General features: G+C 37.3%; 1 protein-coding gene across 5 annotated transcripts in view; it reads left to right on the top strand.

Moving 5' to 3' along the window:
- Palld (palladin, cytoskeletal associated protein) overlaps nucleotides 1–22,722 on the top strand; it is a 368,121-nt gene that overhangs the window by 123,840 nt on the left and 221,559 nt on the right. For all 5 annotated transcript variants that reach the window (XM_063234778.1, XM_013151678.2, XM_063234781.1 and 2 more), the window contains one exon: nucleotides 21,270–21,448. In XM_063234778.1, the coding sequence (XP_063090848.1) occupies nucleotides 21,270–21,448 (179 nt within the window). The remainder of the gene's footprint in view (nucleotides 1–21,269; nucleotides 21,449–22,722) is intronic.

Genomic DNA, 22,722 nt, shown 5'->3' with positions numbered 1-22,722 from the left:
TCAGTCTACAGAATAATATTCAAACATGCACCTTGCCTTCTCTTTAGTAGATATGAAAACTCTTTGAGAAGACCGCAAAATATTTGGGGCTAGAAAGAAGGGGATGTTTGGAACCTTCTTAAAGAATGGCCTTAGTACCTTCAAATGTCCACGTTAATATAAGACCTCAAGTTTTATGGAGAGAAACAATTACCTGTTCTGTTAGAATATCAGGCTGTGGAATAACAACTAATGTTAAATAACTCCTTAACTGGTTGAAGGATCTCAGAATATTAAGGCAACATTTTATCCTCTGTCCTTAATTAGGTCAAGTTCAACTGAAAAGAAAACAAAGTCTGTTTTGCTAACCACAGTGGAAGTATTGCTTTGGGGTGAAATTCATATCCAGATTGCACTGTCCAATGGAGGATAATGGATGGAAACAATTTAAGTTATTTTTCTTTCTTTTGGTTTTGACATTTAACCCACAGAGAACTTGCAATCCAGGAACAGGTTTTGCCGTGTTAACAGTTGTTGCAGCCAGCTCTCCAGGATGTCCCTGATTAAGATCTTGCTGCTGTTTATCGTGATGTAAAGTGTGCAGTGTAACATAAATGACTTCTAATACACATGTGCTAGTTATTACCACCAATGTGAATATATACTTAGCCATTAATCAACACACCCAATGCATCCTAACAATGTACTTTGAAATCTTATCTGCTAAAAAATCTAAGTCTCCCTGTACTAGTGAACATTTTAAGAAAGCAGGCTGGTTAAGGAAATCTGAAGCGTCAGACTGACAACACTGCTGAACTCACAGGCACAGATTTCAGATGATCCAGCAAACCCTGGGGAACCTAAGCACAGTTATCCATTCCAATTTCTCATGAAGATCTCCACTCTAATTATAATGGAGAGCCTTTACTGACCTATGATCAGCAGGCTCTTACATTTATTTTCTTCTTTAATCTAATAATCCCACAACAGAAGTAGTTATTATCCCCATTTCCTGATTAAGGCAATGAACTTTAAAGAGGCCGTGTAGCTTGCCCAGGTTCATCCGAGGAGGAAATGACAGAGCTGAGGTACTAATATAGGTGTGCCTGCTTCCAGAGCCTGTGTTTCCTAGACATCATTCTTCTTTTCAAATTATTTGATGCCTCCAGAGAAGGAAATGATATCATAATTAATCCCACTGCTGCTGGTTATAGACATGGGCTCCTTGAAGACTGAAATCTTTCATTTATTAAGACTTCGTTTTATCCTTTGGCTATGTCATTGAGTCCACCCAATGAAGAAAGGAGGCAGATTCTGGCAACCCTACTTTACTAGTAAATGATGTTATGTTTTCTCCTGCCATCAGTATTGATCCTATGGTCCTACAAATTGACTTAGTTTCTATTCAACTACAACAGGTCAGCAAGACCAGAAAGGCAGGTGGCACTTGTAAGGAAGAGGACAGCAATTGAGGCCCAAAACTGGGATTCTAATTCTGCACCATTGCCCTTGATAACCCTCTTCCTCTCTTCTCTACTCTGTTTCTTTTCTGTATCTATCGTACTTCCTTTAATTAAAGTGAAGTGTCATCTGAAGCTTCATGAAAAGGGCATATGTATGGGAAGTAGACAGATTTCCAATTCTAGAGCTTCCAGTAAATATCAGTATTTAAATTACTTCCGGACTCTCAGTATCCCAATCTGAGAAACAGAGACAACAGTATCCATCTCTAATTGTTATAAGGATTGAACGATTGAACCGGAGAAAACACAACCTGTATTGCTTAGCTGTGCTTTTTTTAAATGCTAATTGTGTCCCTCTTCTCAATTCCCTACCCCATCCTCTACATCAATAAGAGGTGGTTAGTGTGTGGATATTATAAGGGACTTGTGAGCTGAGCCATGTCATCCACAATGTTACTGACAAGCAGGCAGTATTGAGCAGTGGTCAACAGTGCACTCACTTTAACCAAACTGATGGAGCTGAGATCCCTATTTCATTATTTCCTGTACAACTTGCTATCTTAACTTCCCTGAACCTTGGTATTCTTTTAGAAAAAAAAAAAATAGATCTAACAGTGAGACAACTTACCTAAAGTTTTGAGGAGGGTTGAATTAGTTGGTATATAATAAGCACTTAGCAAATCCCTGGCACAGAATGGGCACTCATTATCTGTTAGGCATTATAATTGTTGTCCTTGTCATTGCCTGTTGAGCTTTGTAACTGGATATTGTGAGCCAGGCAGAGGGAGACCTCCAAGCAGACTTTCCCAATGCAAGCACAGCTGCTGTTCCCATGGGGCTCGTGGGAAGCAGAATGCTGACCATGGTCCCATTAGCACCATCTCTAACCAGCTTGTGCAGGGGTCTGTAATGAGGGTTATGGAAGTAACATATGGAAAACACTTTTAGCTGGCTTTTGGGAGAGGAAAAAGGCACTAACTAAATACAAGGAATTATTAAAACTGGGAAACGACCTCACGGATATGCTGAACCTTGTATGCTATTTGCTTTTCTAAAAAGAAACTGAGCCAGAAGGCCAGAGTGACAGAGTGACAGAGTGGCTTGCTGGCTGCTGTTCAAGGGACAGCAGCATGTCACTTAACAAAGCAGCTCCCAGTTCAACCCTAGCCTCCTCCAGACTGCGAGCAGATCAATTTTCCATGAAGAAAGGATCCCAAACCAGAGGCAATACCTGGCCCTCTTCCTCCTGTGTCTCTCTCCAAAGGTTCTCCTTCCAGGAGAGCTAGGAGGTGATCTTCTAAATCAGAATCCACCAAGGAGAACACTGAGGGTGAACTCCCTTTGGTACCAGTGCACATGATTTAGGGGCCACCAGCAATCTGCTTCCACAGCAGGATTCCACCCTGGACTGGGCCAGCCCCAGCGTCCACTGCCAAGCCTTGACAAGTTTGTGGAGAGCTCACAGCTCTGTAATTTTGGAGCTATCAGTCCATCAGTCCCTGTTTACAACTTTACCACCCACCCCTGAAACATTCCTCTCTCCAGAATCAATCCTCACACTAAAACAAAATAGATTTAAAGTGGTCTCCAGGTATCACTTGTGAAATGGTGTATGTGAGGCATCCAAGAATGAATCAAGATCTGGCCCAGCGCCACCACACCGCTTGAGGCCTCTGGCTTCCCCTTGCTATCAGTGGCATAAGATTAATTTCCATGACTCCAAGCTGTGATTAGAGAAATACTCTAGTTCTCTTTGCCATGAGATAAATAGTGTAACAGCCACCAAGACTTGTGTTGTGAAGTCCTAGATAAGGATAATATCTATAGAAATCTCATCATTCAAGAATATAACACTTTATGACATACAACTTTTTAATACTTTGCTGGTAATATTATAATTTTAATATACCCATAGCTACTCCATTTAATGGGAATGAATAAGTTCAATCTTAATCTTCAAAACTATCAAAAATTTGGAGCATTTACTTTAATAACATGTAAAACCAATGCTTGCATGTGAATAAGTCCATAACCTGTTCTGGACTTGCCTCGTAAAAACAGTTTTGGAAAGGAAAAAACAAAATTGAAAAGCCTATCAATCAAAAGAAAAAAATAATATGATCTCTCTTCCTCAGTTAGCCTCAAATGTAAAGATTAGAACTGAAATATTTTCTCTGACAGTTACAATTGTACAAGATCCTGGCTAGTTTAGTTTTTGCAGAACAAATCGGCAGACTATTAACTACTGTGCAAAATGTGTAAGATTCTCTAGCTTGTTTATCATAATAGAATAGCTTTTTCTGTTTTTTTTACTTGAGTTCTTTCTTCAGAAATCAGGATGGTTATAATATTTAAAGGAAATGATCTCTCTGAGGTTGCTAGGAAGTGAAATATTAATAGCACAGCACAGCAATAAGTCTGTGAATGCCCAGACCTCTTATCCAAGTGGCGGCAGGTGTGTGAACTCAGGAATAGTTCCACCAAAAGTCCTAAAGGTTTTCTGGATACCCCGCTCTGGCAATCATTCCATGACAATGTACCCATTATGTTAAAGAAGGCCAACGCATTCAACATTTTTAAGTTACAAACTTTCCTTATTTCACCCAGTTGCATACTTAGAATGATGCTGCATCGTTTCCTTTCTTCCCTTCCCCATCCATCCATCCTTGACATCTTCTGAAGGTGATCTGAAAGGAACCCTTTCCTTTTCCTGGCTAGCCTGCTTCTTAGAAAGAGTGACTCTGCTCCAGAGAGCTCCCAAGGCGGTTCTTATACAGACACTGGCTAAACTGCTTTCTTTTGACCTTCCTTCCTGCTCGCCAGAGCCTTCTAATAGCTCCAGCAAAGGAGAAGCCTAACCAGTTTGCAGCAGCTACTAGAGATCTGTTCACAATGTAATAGCGGCCTCAGCTTTTAAATCTCTCCATGTTCATTGGAAACAGCTGCCTTCCTGCTTAGAGAGAAAAATCAGAAATCTGTGGTACAACAGAGGAAATAAATAGACCATCTCACTGTAGAAAGAGACTTGACATCTGTATTGTTATAAGTGAAAGCTTTTTAGTCTCTCACTTATGATAGAATATTCTAAGGGGAAAAAGTATAGTAAATATTATTTACTGACTGAATAGTCTTCACTAATCGAAGGAGTAGGGAAACATCAATGTTCTTGAGATGTTCATTGTTAGAAAATCTCCTCCCCAAGAAAACTTTTGCCTGGAGCACCAGCCATCAGAACCTCTGCATCAATATTCTTCTGCTCACTGATATGATGATATCTTGCTGCCACATGAAATATCCTCACTGTGTTCTTTAACTGCTTAACCTGATACAGCCCCAAGACCTCTGACTGAGTTCATTTTGTTCTTTATGTCATTGGCCCAGCTGAAATTAGTTTACTGGTGTGGTTAGCCGAGATGCTTATTATGTCTCTCCTTCTGCACCCATCCCCACCAGAATGAAAGCTGCCTGTGAGTGCGTATCTTGTTATCTCCCATTATACACTCATGTCTTCTCTTTTGCTTTATCATTAACTTCTCTCTTCTCCCAGTAGGATTTTCAAGGTCTAGCTCCAATGCTGCCTGGGGAAGAAGCTCAGATTCATTTGATCTCTGTGAGACTCTAACACGTCACATTCTACACACTCTCATTTATGACACACTGTGACATTTTTAACCTGCCATCCAAACCAAGAGATCATCTCTGGCTGGTGTGAATTTTTTAAAGTCTCCCTTTGCATTGGTAGGTATAGTTTCAGGATTATGTGCCTCAGTATATAGGGCAATACTGTTTGCTACCATTTGTTTTCTTCAGTTTACTTATTGTGACTATGTTTTCAGAAAGCATCCAATAAAGCACAGTAGTGTTTCAGTAGCCAGAGAAAAATATTACAAATATATTAGTACTGTGTATACCCCAGCTCTAGTAGAGGTGCTCTCAATAGGAATGAAAGTAGAAAATTAATGGTTAGTTGCAAAGTCAAACTCAAAGACTTAGTATGTTTTCTTGGCCTCCACAATGCACCCTTCCCTTACTGTGTGTGAGAAAGTCCGTAGCTAGTTAACAATACTGAGTAAGATACATCAAGTCCCACACCAAACATTAGACATGAATTACCTCCATTAATCCTTGTAACAACCTTATGCATTAGGTACAAATAAAATATGAAGTTAAGAGATTATAATAGTTAATGAATGATAAAAATGATGACACAAATCTTTTAATCATACATAATTAATTGTTCTAAAGAGGATGTGGGTTTTCCTAAACTTCTAAAATGCTGTAGATATTGGACATTCTTACACTGTTTTTCTTCAGCTTTCCTCTCTGCACGTTTTAAATGTATAAATGACAAATGTAAATCTGTACATTTTAAATGTATAAATGTATACATGCATTTGCTTACAGTTTTTAAAATATCACACACAAAAAACCTCAAAATGAAGAGAGGTCAGCTTCAGTCTTCTTAGGATGACTTAAAAGTTACACGCTTCTTGCATAAACTTCAAGTCTGTTTCATTCTATACTATTTTACTACATGATGCATTTTTGACGGCCTTCATCTAACTATTTTTTATTTTTGGCAGCACTGGGGATTGAACTCAGGGTCTTTGCACTGTGCTGTATCCCCAGATCCCTTTTCTATTTTTGTAAGTTTGAGGCAAAGTCTCGCCAAGTTGCTCTGAGGGAGTTCAAACTTGTGAACCTCTTGCCTCAGTCTCAGAATAGAGATTACTGATATGCACCACCATGCTCAGGTTAATATTATTTTTAAAGGCTACACAGTATTTTACTGTGTGAGATATCACAGTTGAATTACCATTTGTGCTTTAATGGAGATCTATTGCAAACTGGATGTTTTACCATGACTATTTTTTAAGTGCTAAAATTATTATGTTTGTCTTTCATGTCCTTGTAACCTTAGGTGAATATATCAAAGTTTAACTTCCTAGAAATGAAATTGCTGGGGCATATGCATATGCATTCTAACAGTTAATGTTACCAAATTCTCTACCTGAGGGTTTATAGCAATTTATAGTCTCACATTAGTTATAGCAATTTTCTACATATGAGTATGAGCTTGTATTTAAAATATATTTATTTTCCTTTTCAAAAGCGCACATAGCTCCCAGCAGAAAAACTCTTCCCTTCCAGTCACTTCCACTAAGAACCCTACAAGTTCTGCATGTATTATATTTGTATAACAATATTGTAAAGCCTGACAATGCTTTCTAAATATCCTTTGCTTGCCTCTGTTCTATAAAGAATGTGCATTCTGATGATATTATTTGCCAAAACTAAAAATATACTACAAATGGCTTTCTGAAGATTGAGTGATATAATCCAAACTTTAGAAAATCAGATCCTGCCCACAGGGAGTGGGGAGTGGGTAAAGGAATGCCTTTTTGTGGGATCATGACTTAACTTAGCTAATTGCAATTCTAAGATTGATGCAAGGAGGCAAAGGGTTCAAGGATGAAGTCAATTTTTCCTGATGTTGGAAATAAATCTATAAATTCTGGTTCTATGAATTGCTGAAAAATTATTGTGCAGGGATCAATAAATCACTTCAAAAGCAGTGTTAGAAGACCATTCCATCTCCTTAGTGTACCAGTTTCAATAACATTATTAGGCTCCAGCGTATTGGGCAAACTCATTTATTTCAGCTTTTAACATTGCTGTAAATGACCTGGCAACACATTTAACATTTTCTTTGTAATGTCCAAGGTTAATTCTTTAGTCATTAGCCAGAAAATCACTAATCCCACCAGAATTGTAGAACTATTAAGGACCTTACTTCTTAGTCACTTGGAAATCATAAGATGCTTTACAGAGGAGAAGAGGAGGGAAGAGGGGAGCATTCTTCTCAATGACATGAGGCTAAATTTAAAAGATAGAATATTATGTTTATTAATATCTGCATGTTACATATGCTTGAGCAAAAATATAGATTTGATCTCTCATTCAGAAGAGTTGCTTGGGAACTAAAGTCAATAGCTAAAAATACTGATTCTGTGTAATGAGCTATGGGATTGGTTTTCCTTCAGGACTATTTTTGTTTTGTTTTGTTTTTGAACTTCTCAGCATTGAGAATAGATGCTACCTGGCATAGCAGAGGCAGACACAATGTTCTACACCTGGGATCCAAGGGTTATGTGTCCAGAGGCAACTTCACACACACTGTACCCACAACAGCAGATTCCTCAGGTAGAGAAAAGGACTTTTCTAGCTAGCAAGCATTTTTGTGCGCTTGCAGGCCCAAGTAAAAATCAGGACTTTTATTACTTTTTGGGTGGAAAGTATGAGATCCTTCCTCATAAAAAATGTTGGAAAAAAATCAGAAGCATATAAAAAATTTTTTGGAGGAAAAGGTAAGAATATAGGAAACTGTCAATATACATATAACAAATAAATTTCATGAAAATTACAATCCAGTTTAATAGTAACATTTTTAAAATCTCTAATGCTTTCGGGTGGCCCATCAAAAAAATTCAATTACATCTTATTGGAGTTGAATTTAGCGTGTGACTTTCTAATACAAACAGTTATAAAGTTTAACAGTTCACTTAAAATTAGAGGTATTTTGTCAATGAAATAAAGCTGAAACAAGGACCTAAGAAGAAAAATTGGAAATCTGAGTATGAAGCAACTTACTAATGAATACTATTATGTATAGAAAGCTTTTCTATTAGAGGAAATTCTCTAATATGACATATCAGTTCAGATTGTTTTTTAAAAATATGGAATAGTTTTTTAAGCGTTTAGATTTTGTGATTTAAACTATTTGCAGATTAGGGAAACATTTTAGTGGGGTGTGTGTGTGTGTGTGTGTGTGTGTGTGTGTGTGTAGTGAATGTGAGTCCTTCTTAACAGCTGATACATCCCCCAATAATCTATCTTAATCAATAAGCCCTGGAAATCTCAATAATTATCTTAATTCAGTGAGTTCATAGCACTAAGAGGACTGTGGCAGCCTTTCTTTTTTTCTTTATGATACTGAGGATTTAACCCAAAGCTTTCAAACTGAGCTGCTTCCCAGCAGCTCTTCCTTCTTCTCTTTCTTTCTTTCTCTCTCTCTCTCTCTTTCTTTCTTTATTTATTTCTTTTCCTTTTGACACAGGACCTCAGTAAATTGCCCAGGCTAGCCTTGAACGTGTGATCCTCCTGCCTCAGACTCCCACAGTGTTGGGATTACAGATGTGAACCACTGTGTCTCTAATTATACCCTTCTTTAGTATTCAGCATGCTAGGCCTTAGATGTTTTGTCCCACTTTTATGTATCATCCATGATTTGTTGTCTGAAAGAAAAGTCATAGTTCCTGTCATCATCATCATCTCTCAGCTCTCCATCAGTGCTTGAATTCTTTCTACCATATCCCTGCCAATTGTCCCTCTACCTTCAGTATCTGTAATGACAGGGAAATGGCTAGCTCGGCCTAGTCAGTTCCATGTGGGGCCATATGGAATACTTTTAGACACACACACACACACTCAGAAAATCTCAGGGAAATTTTTTAGAACCTTCAAAATTGACCTAATAAATAATTTTAAATCTGATTTTTAAAAATTTGAACAAACTGTGGTCCAATGGAGCATTAAAAGCTATGGTCATTCTTGCCCCAAAGAATTGGGGAAAGGCCTGTGTGTAAAACAGTATTCACATATAGCATAGACTCTTCCCCCTTTCTCTAGTATTGCTTGTAAAAATTTCCCCAGGATGTATAAATTGCCAGGATGAGAAGATGGTGAGGAAACGCTTTCTCATCTATCTATTATATAGGGATAACTCCGAGATCCAGCCGTGGTGGGATTCAGGCAGCTTATTCACTCCCTGTCTGGGTAAGCGCCTGCAGTGTGGACCTGAGGAGAACCGTTACCTGTGAGCCTACTGCCATGCAGGCTGAAAATCAAGCAACCTTCCCCCGCCTCCTCCTTCCTCCATAGCTACTGGTGATAGATGTCTCAGCATCTCTTTGGAGGATGATCACATGCAGTATAGCAAATATGGGGAATTGCCTTCTATCTTCTGTTTGAAGGCAAAGGTTGTTTTCACTGTTTTATTTTGTTTCTTTTGTTCTATTCAGTACTCTCAATTAGTTTTATAATGTTCTATTTTTAGTTTGATTTTGCTATACCTAATTGAATGGACAACAATTGTGAAGTTAAAGAGATATACCATAGTACCTATTACTACTATCCCAGTATCCTACTGTGAAATCCTGTACCAATTTCACTGCATTGTCTCGATTGGCTTTGTTCTGTCTTATGCTGTTGCATTTTTACTACTTTCTAAATAAAATGTAAAAAAAAAATATATATATATATATATGGAGAAAGATGGTAAGGAAACACTTTCTCATATATATATATATATATGAGAGACTTAAAACCCAAACATATATATATACATATATATGTACATATGTATATATATATATATATATATATATATAGAGAGAGAGAGAGAGAGAGAGACTTGAAACCCAAACAAGGATATAGTTGAAGAGCAGATCCTATTATCTAAATGTTCTGACATATTCACTTGCTGATAAATTAGAATCCCGATCCACAAGACAAACTGTGCGGACGATACTGTTCTTTGTCTCTGACTCAGCACATGTAGCCATTATCATCAGAGATGCTTTAAAATACAGAAATACACATGTTTGTGTTTCCTATCAAGCAAAGGTACCCTTACAATTTCTTTGTTAGCTACTAAATATATACTAAGGCCTTTCTCCCTTAATACCTCCACTATCTCCACATCCTACAATCATTTTAGAAGTTTGGCGGGGGGGGGGTCTGGAGGGTCCCCTTTTTGTTTGTTTTTATCTTTGGCCAAGTCTGTTAAGTACTTCTGCAGCCAGTTTGTAAGAATTGTGTACTGTTAGACACAGTAGCTTCAGGGTGTGTAGGATGTAAGTACTACCTCTTGGATTATAGCCAGGCTGGGGAGAGAGAGTATCTAACTGTAATCAAAAAAGGAGCAAACGTTTATCAGGGCATAACACAAGTCATGCTTTTCACAGGAAAAAAATTTAAGTCTGTGTCTGGTCATAACATTAATATTCACACTTTGAAAAATTTCCGGTCTATTGGAATAAGATGGCAGCCTTAGGAGCTTGTTCTGAAAAACCAACCGAACGAAACATGCCATTTTATTCCTTGTTTCAATGGCCAAATAAAACAAGGTGTAATTAGTCCTGACTTCCTGCTCCTGCTCATACAACTGGGCCCCTCCCTGCTCCAGCAATAGCTGCAGACACACACCGGGATCGCAGCAGAAGGACTGGAGACAGCTTCCTTGGAAAACGGTTCACTTTTCTACAAATTTCAAAGTATGTATTTGACCCAAATGGCTGGGAGGAGGAGATGGATATGATTTAGAAAATTACCTGTGTTGCTAGTATCAGAAAAGTGGCTGCAAAGTAGCATTTGCCAGGTGTTTGAGATCTCTTATCAGGAGCTTGACTCAAGGAGTGTGTCGGACGTTAAATCCAGATAGCTATGCAGGTGTATGGGTGTGTGTGTGTGTGTGTGTAAATATATATAAATGTCACCCCACAGTTTTTATGAAGACATTCACTATTTTGGCCAGAATAGTTGCTTCAGGGTCCATGAGTGTTACCTGCTATATAATTTCTTGCACCCCTAACTTTTCATTGTTGAATTAAAAGCATTGTCTCCTCAGTGGATGTTTCATGTATTATAGCCTTCTTTGGAAAGCTGAACTTTATGAACTTTTGGAAGGAACTCAAAATAGGAACAAGGGAAAAGTATTTGGGAGAGAAGGTGGCTTTGAAAGGGAAAAACCTGGTGAAAAAAAAGGAAAAGGCTGCCACGTGCTCAGTGGAAGAGCACTTGCCTGGCCTGGGTTTGATTCCACCACCACTAAAAAAATTAAAAGTTAAAAATTAAAAAATGTTGTACAGCGCAGTTGTACAGATGACTGACTGACAGGACCAGTTCCTGGTTTAACTTCAGGTACATTCACACTCTGATTAAGTGCTTGACTGGTGGCTCCTTTGAGCCCAAACTGGCTGCATTTGAGCATCATCAGGCTGGGGTGGGGTTGGAGTGCTGTGTGAGAGTCCTGGGCTCTTCCTGCAGCTCTGACCATTGTCCACCAAGCTGTGTCACTGAACTTAGGAGGCCTCAAAGGATGACCCACTGAAAGCTCAGTTGGAGAAGACAAAAAAGACAGAGAAAAGGGAAACAACGCCCTTTTCAATGTAAAACACTCAGCTCCTTGAGGAGGAAGTATGTTTCTCCTTGGCTGTGTCCACTCCCACTTAGATTCTTCATCCCTTGCCCCAAGTCAGGAGTAGCCAGCAGCTCCCTTAAGGCAAGTAGCTGCGGGGCTAAGGAAAGGGGATATTTAACTGAAATTTCCTAAACTTTGATTTACAGAAATATGTTCCATTGCTGAAGAAGACATTTTCAATGTCACTGTCTGTCACTGCTATAGAAAGAGCTTCTGGGCTTTCTGGGAGTCTGTATATGAATTATTTAATGTGAGTTGCTGTAATTCCAGAGATAAAGATACCAGGAGGAACTGCTATCCCTTTCCCAAGTTTGGCTTTAGGCCCTTTGGGTTTCATAATTCTGAGGTAATCATTGTGTTTCAATGGACAAGATCCAAGAGCATAGAAGATTGACAGCATTGTCTAATAAAACATCTCCCATATTTTATCCCCTTTGGAATGCAATCCAAGTTACAACAATAGCTAATAATTACCTGCCATAGCTGCAGCAACAGAATAGCTGAATGTGCACCTTTAGCTGTCTTATGTGTGTGATTTCTCATTCTCAGGCTGTCTGTAATCCATTCTTCTCCTCTCCCCCGCCCCCCACCAGGCTTTGAGGGCTGGGAAGCACTCAGTACAAATTATCACACTACAGGTAACTTTGAAGTGTGACTTGTCAGGTCATGCTGACTTACTTTTCTGCTTGCAAAGAGAATTGATGAGGACGAACCTATTTTTTAACTAATAGGTGGAGCTAGAGAATTTGAGTGGACAGAGGGTTTGGATACACTTGTTTTCCTCTCACATACTGTAAAGGGTTTTATTTCTACTCATGAGAATGGATCTCATTTGCAGTGGCAAAATATTCTTTCAAGCCAAAACAACATTTTCAATGTACTCTTTGCACTGAGCTAGAAGGAGGATTTGCCTGCACCATAATCATCTATTCCTGTTAATTGTTACTGTCTACCTACTTGATCTCAGAAATGTTGTAGCTTGAATAATACATTGTATGTTCACCCTGAGTAATTGCCAAGGTGGGAAGTGGAGGGAGATATTCTTTTCATGTCTCATGGCAAAATAGCAGCTTAGAGTCAACAATTGAGGATCAATGGAAAGAAATCACGTTGAATCTTATTCATAAAAATAATATTTAAACATAGATTGTTAGATGAGCATGGCAAATGTGTTTTAATTCAGGTGCCATTAGTAGTAGGTCTCTGTAGCACTGGTGGAAATCTGAAACCAAGTTTGGGGCCAATAGGAAAGAGATTTTACCGTATTATTGATAAGTCATGAGTACTAAAAGAGGTAGTTGAAAAATGTATGCTAGGTATTACATAGAGTTATCAGTCAGATGGGAACTTAGTGATAAATTTAACTCAGTGTTTTGCAAAATGTACTCCACATAGTGCATTTCAAAATGATTCTCACAACATCTTCCACAGACAAGACTGAGAGTAATTGCCTACCATATTTCTCTGCTAGAAACTCAGTGTATATTGGCACCATCAAAGCTCTAAGAAGTAGTAAAGACAAATATTTAACTTTGTTTAACCTAATGTTTTGTAAACCTGTTTGACCACAAGAATCTTTTCAATGTTATCTGTCAACTTGCTGCAGAACTAGTTTCTGGGGGCACATTTGAGGAAATGCTAGTTTAGATCATTTCTTGCATTTCACAAATAAGGAAATTCCAGCCCCAACTGAGTGGAGGATGGACCAGAGTCACCCTGGCTGGTCTGTGGACTTAGCAAAATGAGAACCCCTAGCTACTGATTCCCAGTCCTAGCTCCCTTCTATTGGGTCAGTGTGGGAAATATTAAAAGCAACCTAAAATTTGAACAGTTTCTGGCAACATATTTAATGTAGATTCCACTTGTATATTTTTATAGTTTTCTGCAAGGATTATTATTAATTATCTACCTGTTTGTAAGGTTCAGACACAAGGCTACCATTCATGGGCAAAACAAAACAAGATAAAATTGTTTTTAAAGTTTAGTTTTATTTAAGCTAGTCTTTTATCTTTCTTTGTTAGGAGATAAAGAGATTATTGAGTAAAGAATCTCTAGACATGAGTCTGGTTTTGGTTTAGAATCTATTTTATCATTTTTTGGGATTTGAATTTCAAAAAGCCAGTTTGTTTATTGGTCTCCTTTGGATCATAAGGTTAAAGTACATCTGTTGTCTACACAAATTTAGCTATTGACCTTCAAGCTAAGCAGTCATGAAATTATAGCTACAGTAAATTTAGACAAGGACTAATTTCACTTCAGTCTGCCTATAAATCCGCATGACAGAATAAACATTGTTTGTCTTGTGGTTAATGTGAACACATGTAAAAAATTAAGAAATCTTTAGTGACAAGACAAAAAATACTCCATAAAAATTAATTGATGTTTAATTGAGGATGTATGAAATGCAATACTTGCAGATGGCCTCCTATTGCATTTAGGCATAAACAAAATTCCAGTTGAGCCTCACTTGCCAACTTGGTTTTGGTGTTTCTCCAGTTCACGGCAGAGTCTGCCATTCCTTGAAGAGAAAAACACCTGGAAAATATAACCACTGAACTACTCATCTCTCTGGGAGTTTTCCTATCCTTTATCTCCATTATAATGGCATTAAAGAAACTAGTTGCTTTAGTTTTCTTATGGCATCGATGACCATGAAACCATGTGGCTCTTTGTACTTTGGGAGAATGGGGAGCTGGAGGTTCAATTTACCATTCTGCAATTATCCTTGACACCACTTTGAAGATAATTTCTCCAGGAAGTAAAAAGTCAGTGACGTTGTGAAGCAAAAAATAGACATCTTTCAACGTATCTTTGTTTCTCCATGAGCACAAAGAAACCGATTTAGAAAATAAAAGCCCCGCTTTAAATGTTTTTACTTAGTAAGCACATTATTGTTTCCTTTAAATGGCTCTTGTGATTTACAGGTTTTCTTAGCAGAGTTAGAGAGTATTAGCCAATATTCATTGATGAAGACGTATAAATTTTATAGTCAGATTTGTTTCATTTTAAAAGCCACATGTTTAAAATACAAATGCAGAAAAAATTTCTGTGATACATGATTGTGGTTCAATAAAATAAAAGTTGCCAAAAGAGAGTGTCACTCATAAAATCTATATGTCTTGCTAAATGACTGTATTAGAATAACATTACCACTTAACTCATAAGCCAAGCGATGCCATCTGTGTTTTTTAAAACATGAACCATTAGTAGATTTTACTAGAAAGTGTATATTACACTTTGCCAGTGCATTTGTTGGTTCCTCTCATTTATCAATTGAATTCATTCTCATAAAAGTCAACACTCACAGCCCTCTGCTGGAGAGTGAAGAGTGCTCTGAGCTTTCCCAGATGGGTATCCCAGCTCCAACACACAGCTCAGAGCCCTGCTGCCCTTTGACAAGGAAAAAGGAAGCCATGCAGGGAGGTCATTTTTTTACATTTTCTTACGCTGACCCAGAATGGACATGGTGGGGAGTTTTAGGCTGACCATTTGCTCAGAAGCAGCTGCCATTGTCGGCCTGACTTTAGCTGTCCTCCTGACATGCTTTGTTCCCACAACTGCAGGCAGACGCAGTCCTCTCTTCTAAAAACAGGACTCAAGGGTTCCTTTAACGTCACCTTGAAATGTAGAAAGTGAACAATTAAATATGGAACTATTCTGTGTAAAACACCTTCTTGGATTTCAGTCCACTCACATCCTGCTGGTGCCATAACATGATCCTTGGATTTTTTGGCATCCTGTCATTTTTAGCTGGAATGTTTGGAAGATTCTGGGGGTGAAAGAGGTCATATAACCAGGGAGAAAAGAGTTTATATATATATATATATATATATATATATATATATATATATACTTGACTTAAAATTCCAACACAGGATTGGATAAATAGTCCTTCTTACAGAGGTTTAAATATTACAATCCTTTTTTTTTATGTTCTATGGTCCTTCATTAATAAAAAGGAAAATTCAAAACGTATTAAGTGCATCGACATTACCTTTTCTCCAATAAATAAATTTCAGTTTAAGTCTTTTATCCAAAGAAAACTTCAATCAGTTAAGCATAAAGTCATAATCAAGATTTTTTTGTACTGGGGATCGAACTTATGACCTAACACTTCCCAGGAAGATGTTTTTGCCTCTGAGCTAAGTCCCCAGTTCCTATAACCAAGATTTTAAAAGATTTGATTCATTCAGTGATAAAAGAACCTGACCTCATTAGACGCACTGCACCCATCATTTTCTTATGCCTATGATTGGGCTCTGTTCCCCTTAGCTTAGACTACTCCCAGCATGCAATAAGAAACCCAGGTTAGCTGATGTCTGTAAAACTGCTTGTAGAATGTATAAATAATTGATTGGTGAATAAGTGAAGATATATGACTATAGGTTCTTACCCTTTCCATTTCATTTCAAATTAGCACAAAGTTATTTTCATAGCTTGTTCATGGCCTTAAAATCTGGCTGCCAGTCCCAACTGGTTTACTCCTCCGTTAGCATCTTTTAATTCTTTTGAAGAGGCATGCACACAAATTTTTCAAGATTTGCTTCTCCGGTTTCCCTGAGCTCCCTGTTATGTAGTGATTACATAGCTGCTTAGTAGCTGCACAAAAGATTAATAAAGAGGAATCAGTAAACTTTGTTAAAACATGTTCATATCCACAGCAGAAAATTTAATGCAAGATAGAGCCAAAAGCATTGTGAAAAATGGAATTTTCAAGCTTATCTAGATTTAATTGTCCACATTCTTTTTCATTCCTATAGATAAATGAGAATTACCTATATCTGAAAATATGACAGTGACTTCACAAGGTTGTTGTGAAAGTACAATAAAAGTACATGTGCAAATTGCACAGCATATTAAAGGCATTTGATAGATTAACTTTCCTTAACTTGAATTTATATAAATGCTTAAAAACTGAATACAGTTATTTGTTTTAACAATATTTTTTTTGTGATGCTAAGGGTTGAACCCAGGGTCTTGGTCATGCTAGGCAAATGCTGTCACTGAGCCATATCTCTAGCCCTATTTTAATAATTTTATAGTAGAAAATTCAAAGTGTGACTCAGGTTGACATGTGTTCAAGGTTCATAAGGTTTAATCTTCCAATGTGCTGTCCAGTGTACTATTTACTAACTAAATGGCATTCAGGTATTAAAGCTGGGATAAGGAATGATCCAAGGATGACTTCAAGCATAATTTTACCGGAGCAGACTCTGTTAACCACATAACGAGCTTCCATACATGCTCCCTTCTCAACCACCTCCCCTCTCTGCTCACCTCATTGTAAATTGAAAGGATTTTGAAGGTCTAGAAGAAAGAGAAACTGTGTGTTCTAGCGACAGACCAAGCCAAGTTTGGCAAATGTGTTTCATTTATGATTTCAACTTTAGTTGATTGATAGTTTCCCTAAACAGCTATGCCGAGGCTTCTGGAACTTTCTATTTCACTACCAAAAAACATTCTGATCACAGAGGAAGAGAACAGTGTTACTACCTGTTGCCATTCATTCACTAAACCTGTTCTCTGTCCTATTTTTATATGTTTTAACTGTTGTGTTCATTACATCAGTATTGTTTTTCCTAAGGTACACTAGCAATAAGAATTTAATCTGGACAAAATTTCAAGAGATCAAAATTTAATTGACAGACCTGACTTCTACTTCTTCCCTAAAGAATACTAAATATTTTGAATCCTTTGTCAGGAAGCTGTTAGAATTATGATTTTTAAGACATTTTACAGCAGGGTGTGATGGCACGTGCCTGTAATCCCAGCACACGGGAGGCTGAAGCAGGAGATCACTGCAAGTTCAAGGCCAGCTTGGGCTACATAGTGAGTTCAAGGCCAGCTGGAATACTGTAGAGAAACCTTGTGTCCAAAATAAGAATAAATAAATAAAGTAAGAAGAAACTTAACAAATAGGACTGTAGCATATACGTTTCACATCCAGTGTGTGATGTTAAAACTGGTAGTTCTAAAATAAATAAATAAATAAATAAATAAATAAATAAATAAATAAATAAACTGGTACTGTAATCACAGAACTCTGGGAGGCCGAGGTAGGAAGACTATAGGCACAAACTCAGCCTGGAAAATTAAGCAAAAGCCTGGCTCAAAAATTACATTCCTGTAAGATATAAAGGTACTGCACATAAAGAACTAATTTCAGTATAATGGAGAAAGTTAAATACCATGGGCATGATAGAGACAAGGGGTTGAAACCATTGTTGCTGAAAATGCATTTATTATTTTAGTCTTTCTGCAAGTATTAAGATATATTTTAAGTATTTTGATGCACCGGGGTTTCTTTTTACCCATATAATTATTACTTAGTTTATAATTCATCTTATACTATTTTTCAAAAGTGAGTTGTGAGGAATAAACATTCTATAAAAGTCTTCTGCAAAATTCACATAGCACCTTAGTTGTTAAATGAGAAACAAATGTCATGGTCAAATTAGTTTAGGAAATGCTAGACTGGACAACATTAGGCAAATTTCATTTCTGCAGGACCTTTCAGGGCCTTTAATAAGAAAATTGAAATGTAATCACCAAGACTACTGAAATGTATTATCTAGCATTTTCCAGACACATTAGGTCATACAGATCTCTTCATAGGAACTGTATCCTAACTAATGTGTGAGCGACAGTATTTTCAACTATGTGCAATACACTATGGATCAATAAATATGTTTTAGGTGCATCTTTTTTGCAATCAAGTAGTAGATTTTCTAGATGGGGAAAGAAGACATAAATACCTTATGTATCAGTAGTGATATAAGGAAACAATACAGAAAAGATCACCAAGTGGTAATTGATTGCTAAATGACCAATGTTAAAATTCTAAAATAGAGATGGAAGGAACAAACAAAATGAATACAAATTTATGCACTTCTGTGCAAGGGATCAGAGAAACAAACCTTAGAGCATGGTTGCTCTGTTAAAGAAGGGAGTGCTATGGATGACAAGCCAGGATTGTGAGTCCAGGTTAGGGCAAACTAGGGGCATCAGCCTGGCACTGAAACTCCCCATGCACACGAGTCGCCTGAGGGATCTGAACTGATTCAATAGATTTGGGGCTTAAGTTCACAATGCTGTATGTCTAAAAAGCTGCTGATCTGAGGTCACGCTTTGAGAAATAAAAAGCAACAATGGGCAAACTTTTTCTCAAAGAATTTAGTTAGAACTTTGGGCTAGCAGGCAGTGTGGTATGTGGCAACTATTTCTCTACATGGCCTTGTATGACAAAGTAATCGTGGACAAATGTGTAAATCGGCATGGTTTTATTTTTAAAAATTTATGGAATCTGAAATTTGAACGCTATATAATCTTTGGTATCTCAAAATATTACTCTTCTCTTGATTTTTTCCACGTATTTAAAATGATATAAGCTATTCTTCACTCCCACTTATGTAAAAACAGGCTCGCAGACTATAAATTTACTGAGTTAGAGCACACGATACTACATTTGTGTGCCTGACAAAGGATTCTCTATGGTGCACGCTCTCCAAAAGAAACTTACCTTTCCCTTAAACCTCATTGTATATTTCATGCTTCATTTTTCTTTCTAATACTGGCTTTTTCCCTTTTTAATTTCTGGAAAGTTAAGACACTAATGGGCAGTACAGATATGCAAACTCCTCAGAGTTTAGCAGGCATTATTGTATCACCTGTATTAAGTAAGGCAATACCTTCTCGAAAGTGCTCAACAAATGTATATTCAGCTGAAGTTGATCTGTTGAAAAAGCCTGCCTGTAGTTAAGGGAGAGTGGATCCTAAATGAGATCGATAAAGAAAATAAAGAGTTCCAACAAGGAGAAAGTACAGCAAAGAAAAGTAAGCAAATAAAACTTGCAGGCTTTTTCTAGGGAAAAAGAAGACCCTAGAACTATTTGAAAGAAATAGGATTAGTATAGAAAAATGTTAGAAGATAAAGCAAAGACCAAAGTATATGAAGTATATGAAAGGTCTTAGTGACAGATCTGAAGTTTAAGGGCTAATTTGTGTAGGGAAGAAGTTCAAGAGCATTAGTTTTATGAAAAAATATAGAAAGAATTTATTTTACTGGAAAAAGAGAGGTCAGTTAAGAGTATGGTGGCCCACTCCTGTAATCCCAGCACTTAGGAAACTGAGGCAGGAGAATCATTTGCAAGTTCAAGACCAGCCTGGGCTACAAAGTCAGCCCAAGGCCAGCCTGAACTGCATAGTGAAGCCCTGTCTCAAAAAGCCAACAAAAAAATCTCAGTGAACATTAATGGCTTTGAAAAGAGAATAGAAAAAAAAGAGACTGGGAGATGGTTCTAAGCTGCATAGTTCTCCAAGCCTTTATGAAAATAAAACCACATTTTGTCCTTCAGGGCAAATATCAAAAAATATTCAGAAATTTTGCCCTTCTCAGTTGCCTCCAGAATAGTGTGTGTTGCATTGCATAGAGTGTAGTGCTCAATTGTCTGCCTATTTTATGTTCTTTAATTCCCAAAACGTTATTTATCCATTTATGAGTATCTCCTATTTAATTTTCAGTGCTGTTTTCTGGGTTAATACTCTGAGTATCAGCAAACTTAATTGCTTCATTAACTTTATTTTCAAATTAAATATAGACAAGAACCTATGTTACGCTACTCAAAACAAAGAAAAATAATTAGGCTGAAGTGTCATATTTTCACAGCAAGATGCCTAATTCCAAAGAATTTTATGAAAGATTAGACTCAGAGAAAAATCTCTGCTGCAAATAAGATCTAAACGACTATGAGGTTCCATTGACTTCAATTTGGCTAGTTGTGACACATTTCCACATGTTTATCTAAAAATACATCACATCTGGGGACTTGAGGGAAAGATTTTTTGATGTAAAAGTGATCAGATGCTGTTGAGAGTTGAGGTGCAAAGAGGTAAGAAGAGTGTGAGGAGAAACCTGTGTTAAAACTGGCAGGCGGGCTGCAGCCTCACACCTCCGGTCCTGTCTGTTTGGGGAAAGTAAGCCAGTAAGGATGAATTACAGTGTAAGTGCTCTGTCTCTCTGCAGTTTGGAAGCCAAGGTGGTCTGCTACAAAGTTCTGTAAATATCAGAAATATGGAAGCTATTAAATCTGTTAATGGTCAGCTGATCAGAAATGAAAATCAAAATTACCGCTGCCTGTGATTTTTTTAGTCGAATGAGGGCTGCCTTAAAGATATTAGATATATTTGAACATCATGTTTATATTACTTTTCTACTTTTCTCTAGCTAGTAGTAGATAAAACTGTAACCAATGTGCAAGGCATTTATTATGACATTTTGAGTTTCAGTGTCTTACTTTTGTAACCAAAATGGTCTAACTTTAACAAGATCCCTTATTTCCAAGTTGATAAAATATGCGAGATGCTTGACAAAGAAGAACCTGCGGGAATTGTCTAGCCATTCATTTCATGGTCTAACATGAAGAGTTTCCTTAATATCGATACAGATCTTTAACGGACGAATGTCTTATAGCAATAGCATCCAGCCTTTTACTTCTGCTTTATTTTTTTCTTTTTTAAGCACCGCCATTTCCTCTCTTACTGTCCTTTGACCTCCATTTGGCCTGCAGGTGGTTCTGTGAGGGGAAAGAGCTGCACAACACTCCCGACATTCAAATCTTGTGTGAGGGCGGGGACCTCCATAAACTGATCATAGCGGAGGCCTTTGAGGAGGATACTGGCCGTTATACCTGCCTGGCTACAAACTCTAGTGGCTCAGACACAACTTCTGCCGAGGTATTCATTGAAGGTAAGAGGGATGCTTGGGAAAAGAGCACTGATGGTCCTTAAACCCAAGACCGCTGTAAGGAGCCTTGAGAATATGTCTTTCCAATGCAAACAGCATGATACTATTGTGATTCAAACCTCATGTCTCCTAAAAAAGCTGAATAAATTGAATGGTTCTGACACCTAGGCACAGATCAACTGTGTCTAATGTCAACATTCATTCCTTTCTATCTAAAATGTGTCTGTTACATTGACGTGAATTTATTTAAAATTCAAAATATCAAAGTTATTTTTTTCTTTCTCAAGTAAATGAAGCATGGGAACATAATTGAAATATCATTTTAACTGAACTTAAACTTTTAAATGGTTTAGAAAATCATTCATGGGAATGTTAAGCAATTGAATATTTTTAAATGTGTTCATTTTCATTAAATTCTAGAACTATGCCTCTTTTGTTAAGCCTCCATTATTCTTGCTAAATGTACTATGAACTTATAATCACTAGATAGGAATAATTTCAAAAAATAATGTACTACACACTGCAGGAAAGATAGCCTCTTTTAAAAATGGTTCTAGGCAAACTGATTATTCACGTGTAGAAAAATGGATCTAGAGTCATGTCTTTAGCTCTGCACTAAACTAAAATCAATACAGATCAAAGAACTAAATGTTAAAACAGAAACACTTAACCTGCTGAAGATAAAATAGGTAAAACTCTTAAAGTCATAAGCATAAGCAAGGATTTTGTAAACAACACTGGTTGCATGGAAAATAGTATCAAGAACCAACATATTAGATCACATCAAATTAAAAAGCTTCTGCATAGCAAAGGGAACAGCTAACAGAGTGAAAAGACAACATACAGAATGGGAAAAAACTTTTGACAGCTCTTCTTCAAATAGAGAGTGAATATCAGGGATATGTATAGATTTCAGTAAAATTAGAACCCCCCAAGTAAAAGACCCAGTCAAAACATGGGCAAGTGAAATGATTAGACACTTCACAGAAGTATAAGTAGCCAAGAAGTACATGAAGAAATGTTGAACATTACTGACCATTAGAAGAATGCAAATTAGAACAATCCTGAGAGTCTATCTGACCCAGAAAGAATGGCCATCACCAAAAAAATCAAATAATAACAAATACTAGCTAGGCTGAGGGAACAAAGAACCCTTGTACATTGTTGATGGAAATGTAAATTAGTATAATCACTATGAAAATCAGCATGGACATTCCTCAAATAACAAAAATCAGAAATTCCATATGATCCAGCTATTGCCCTTCTGGGTATTTCTC

This window comes from Cavia porcellus, unplaced genomic scaffold, assembly GCF_034190915.1.
Source record: "Cavia porcellus strain 051 isolate PalLab524CR breed Dunkin Hartley unplaced genomic scaffold, mCavPor4.1 scaffold_24, whole genome shotgun sequence".
NCBI classification, from domain to species: Eukaryota; Metazoa; Chordata; class Mammalia; order Rodentia; family Caviidae; genus Cavia; species Cavia porcellus.
The sequence above is the reverse complement of the archived record's forward strand: the minus strand, read 5'-3'. Positions and strand labels throughout refer to the sequence as shown.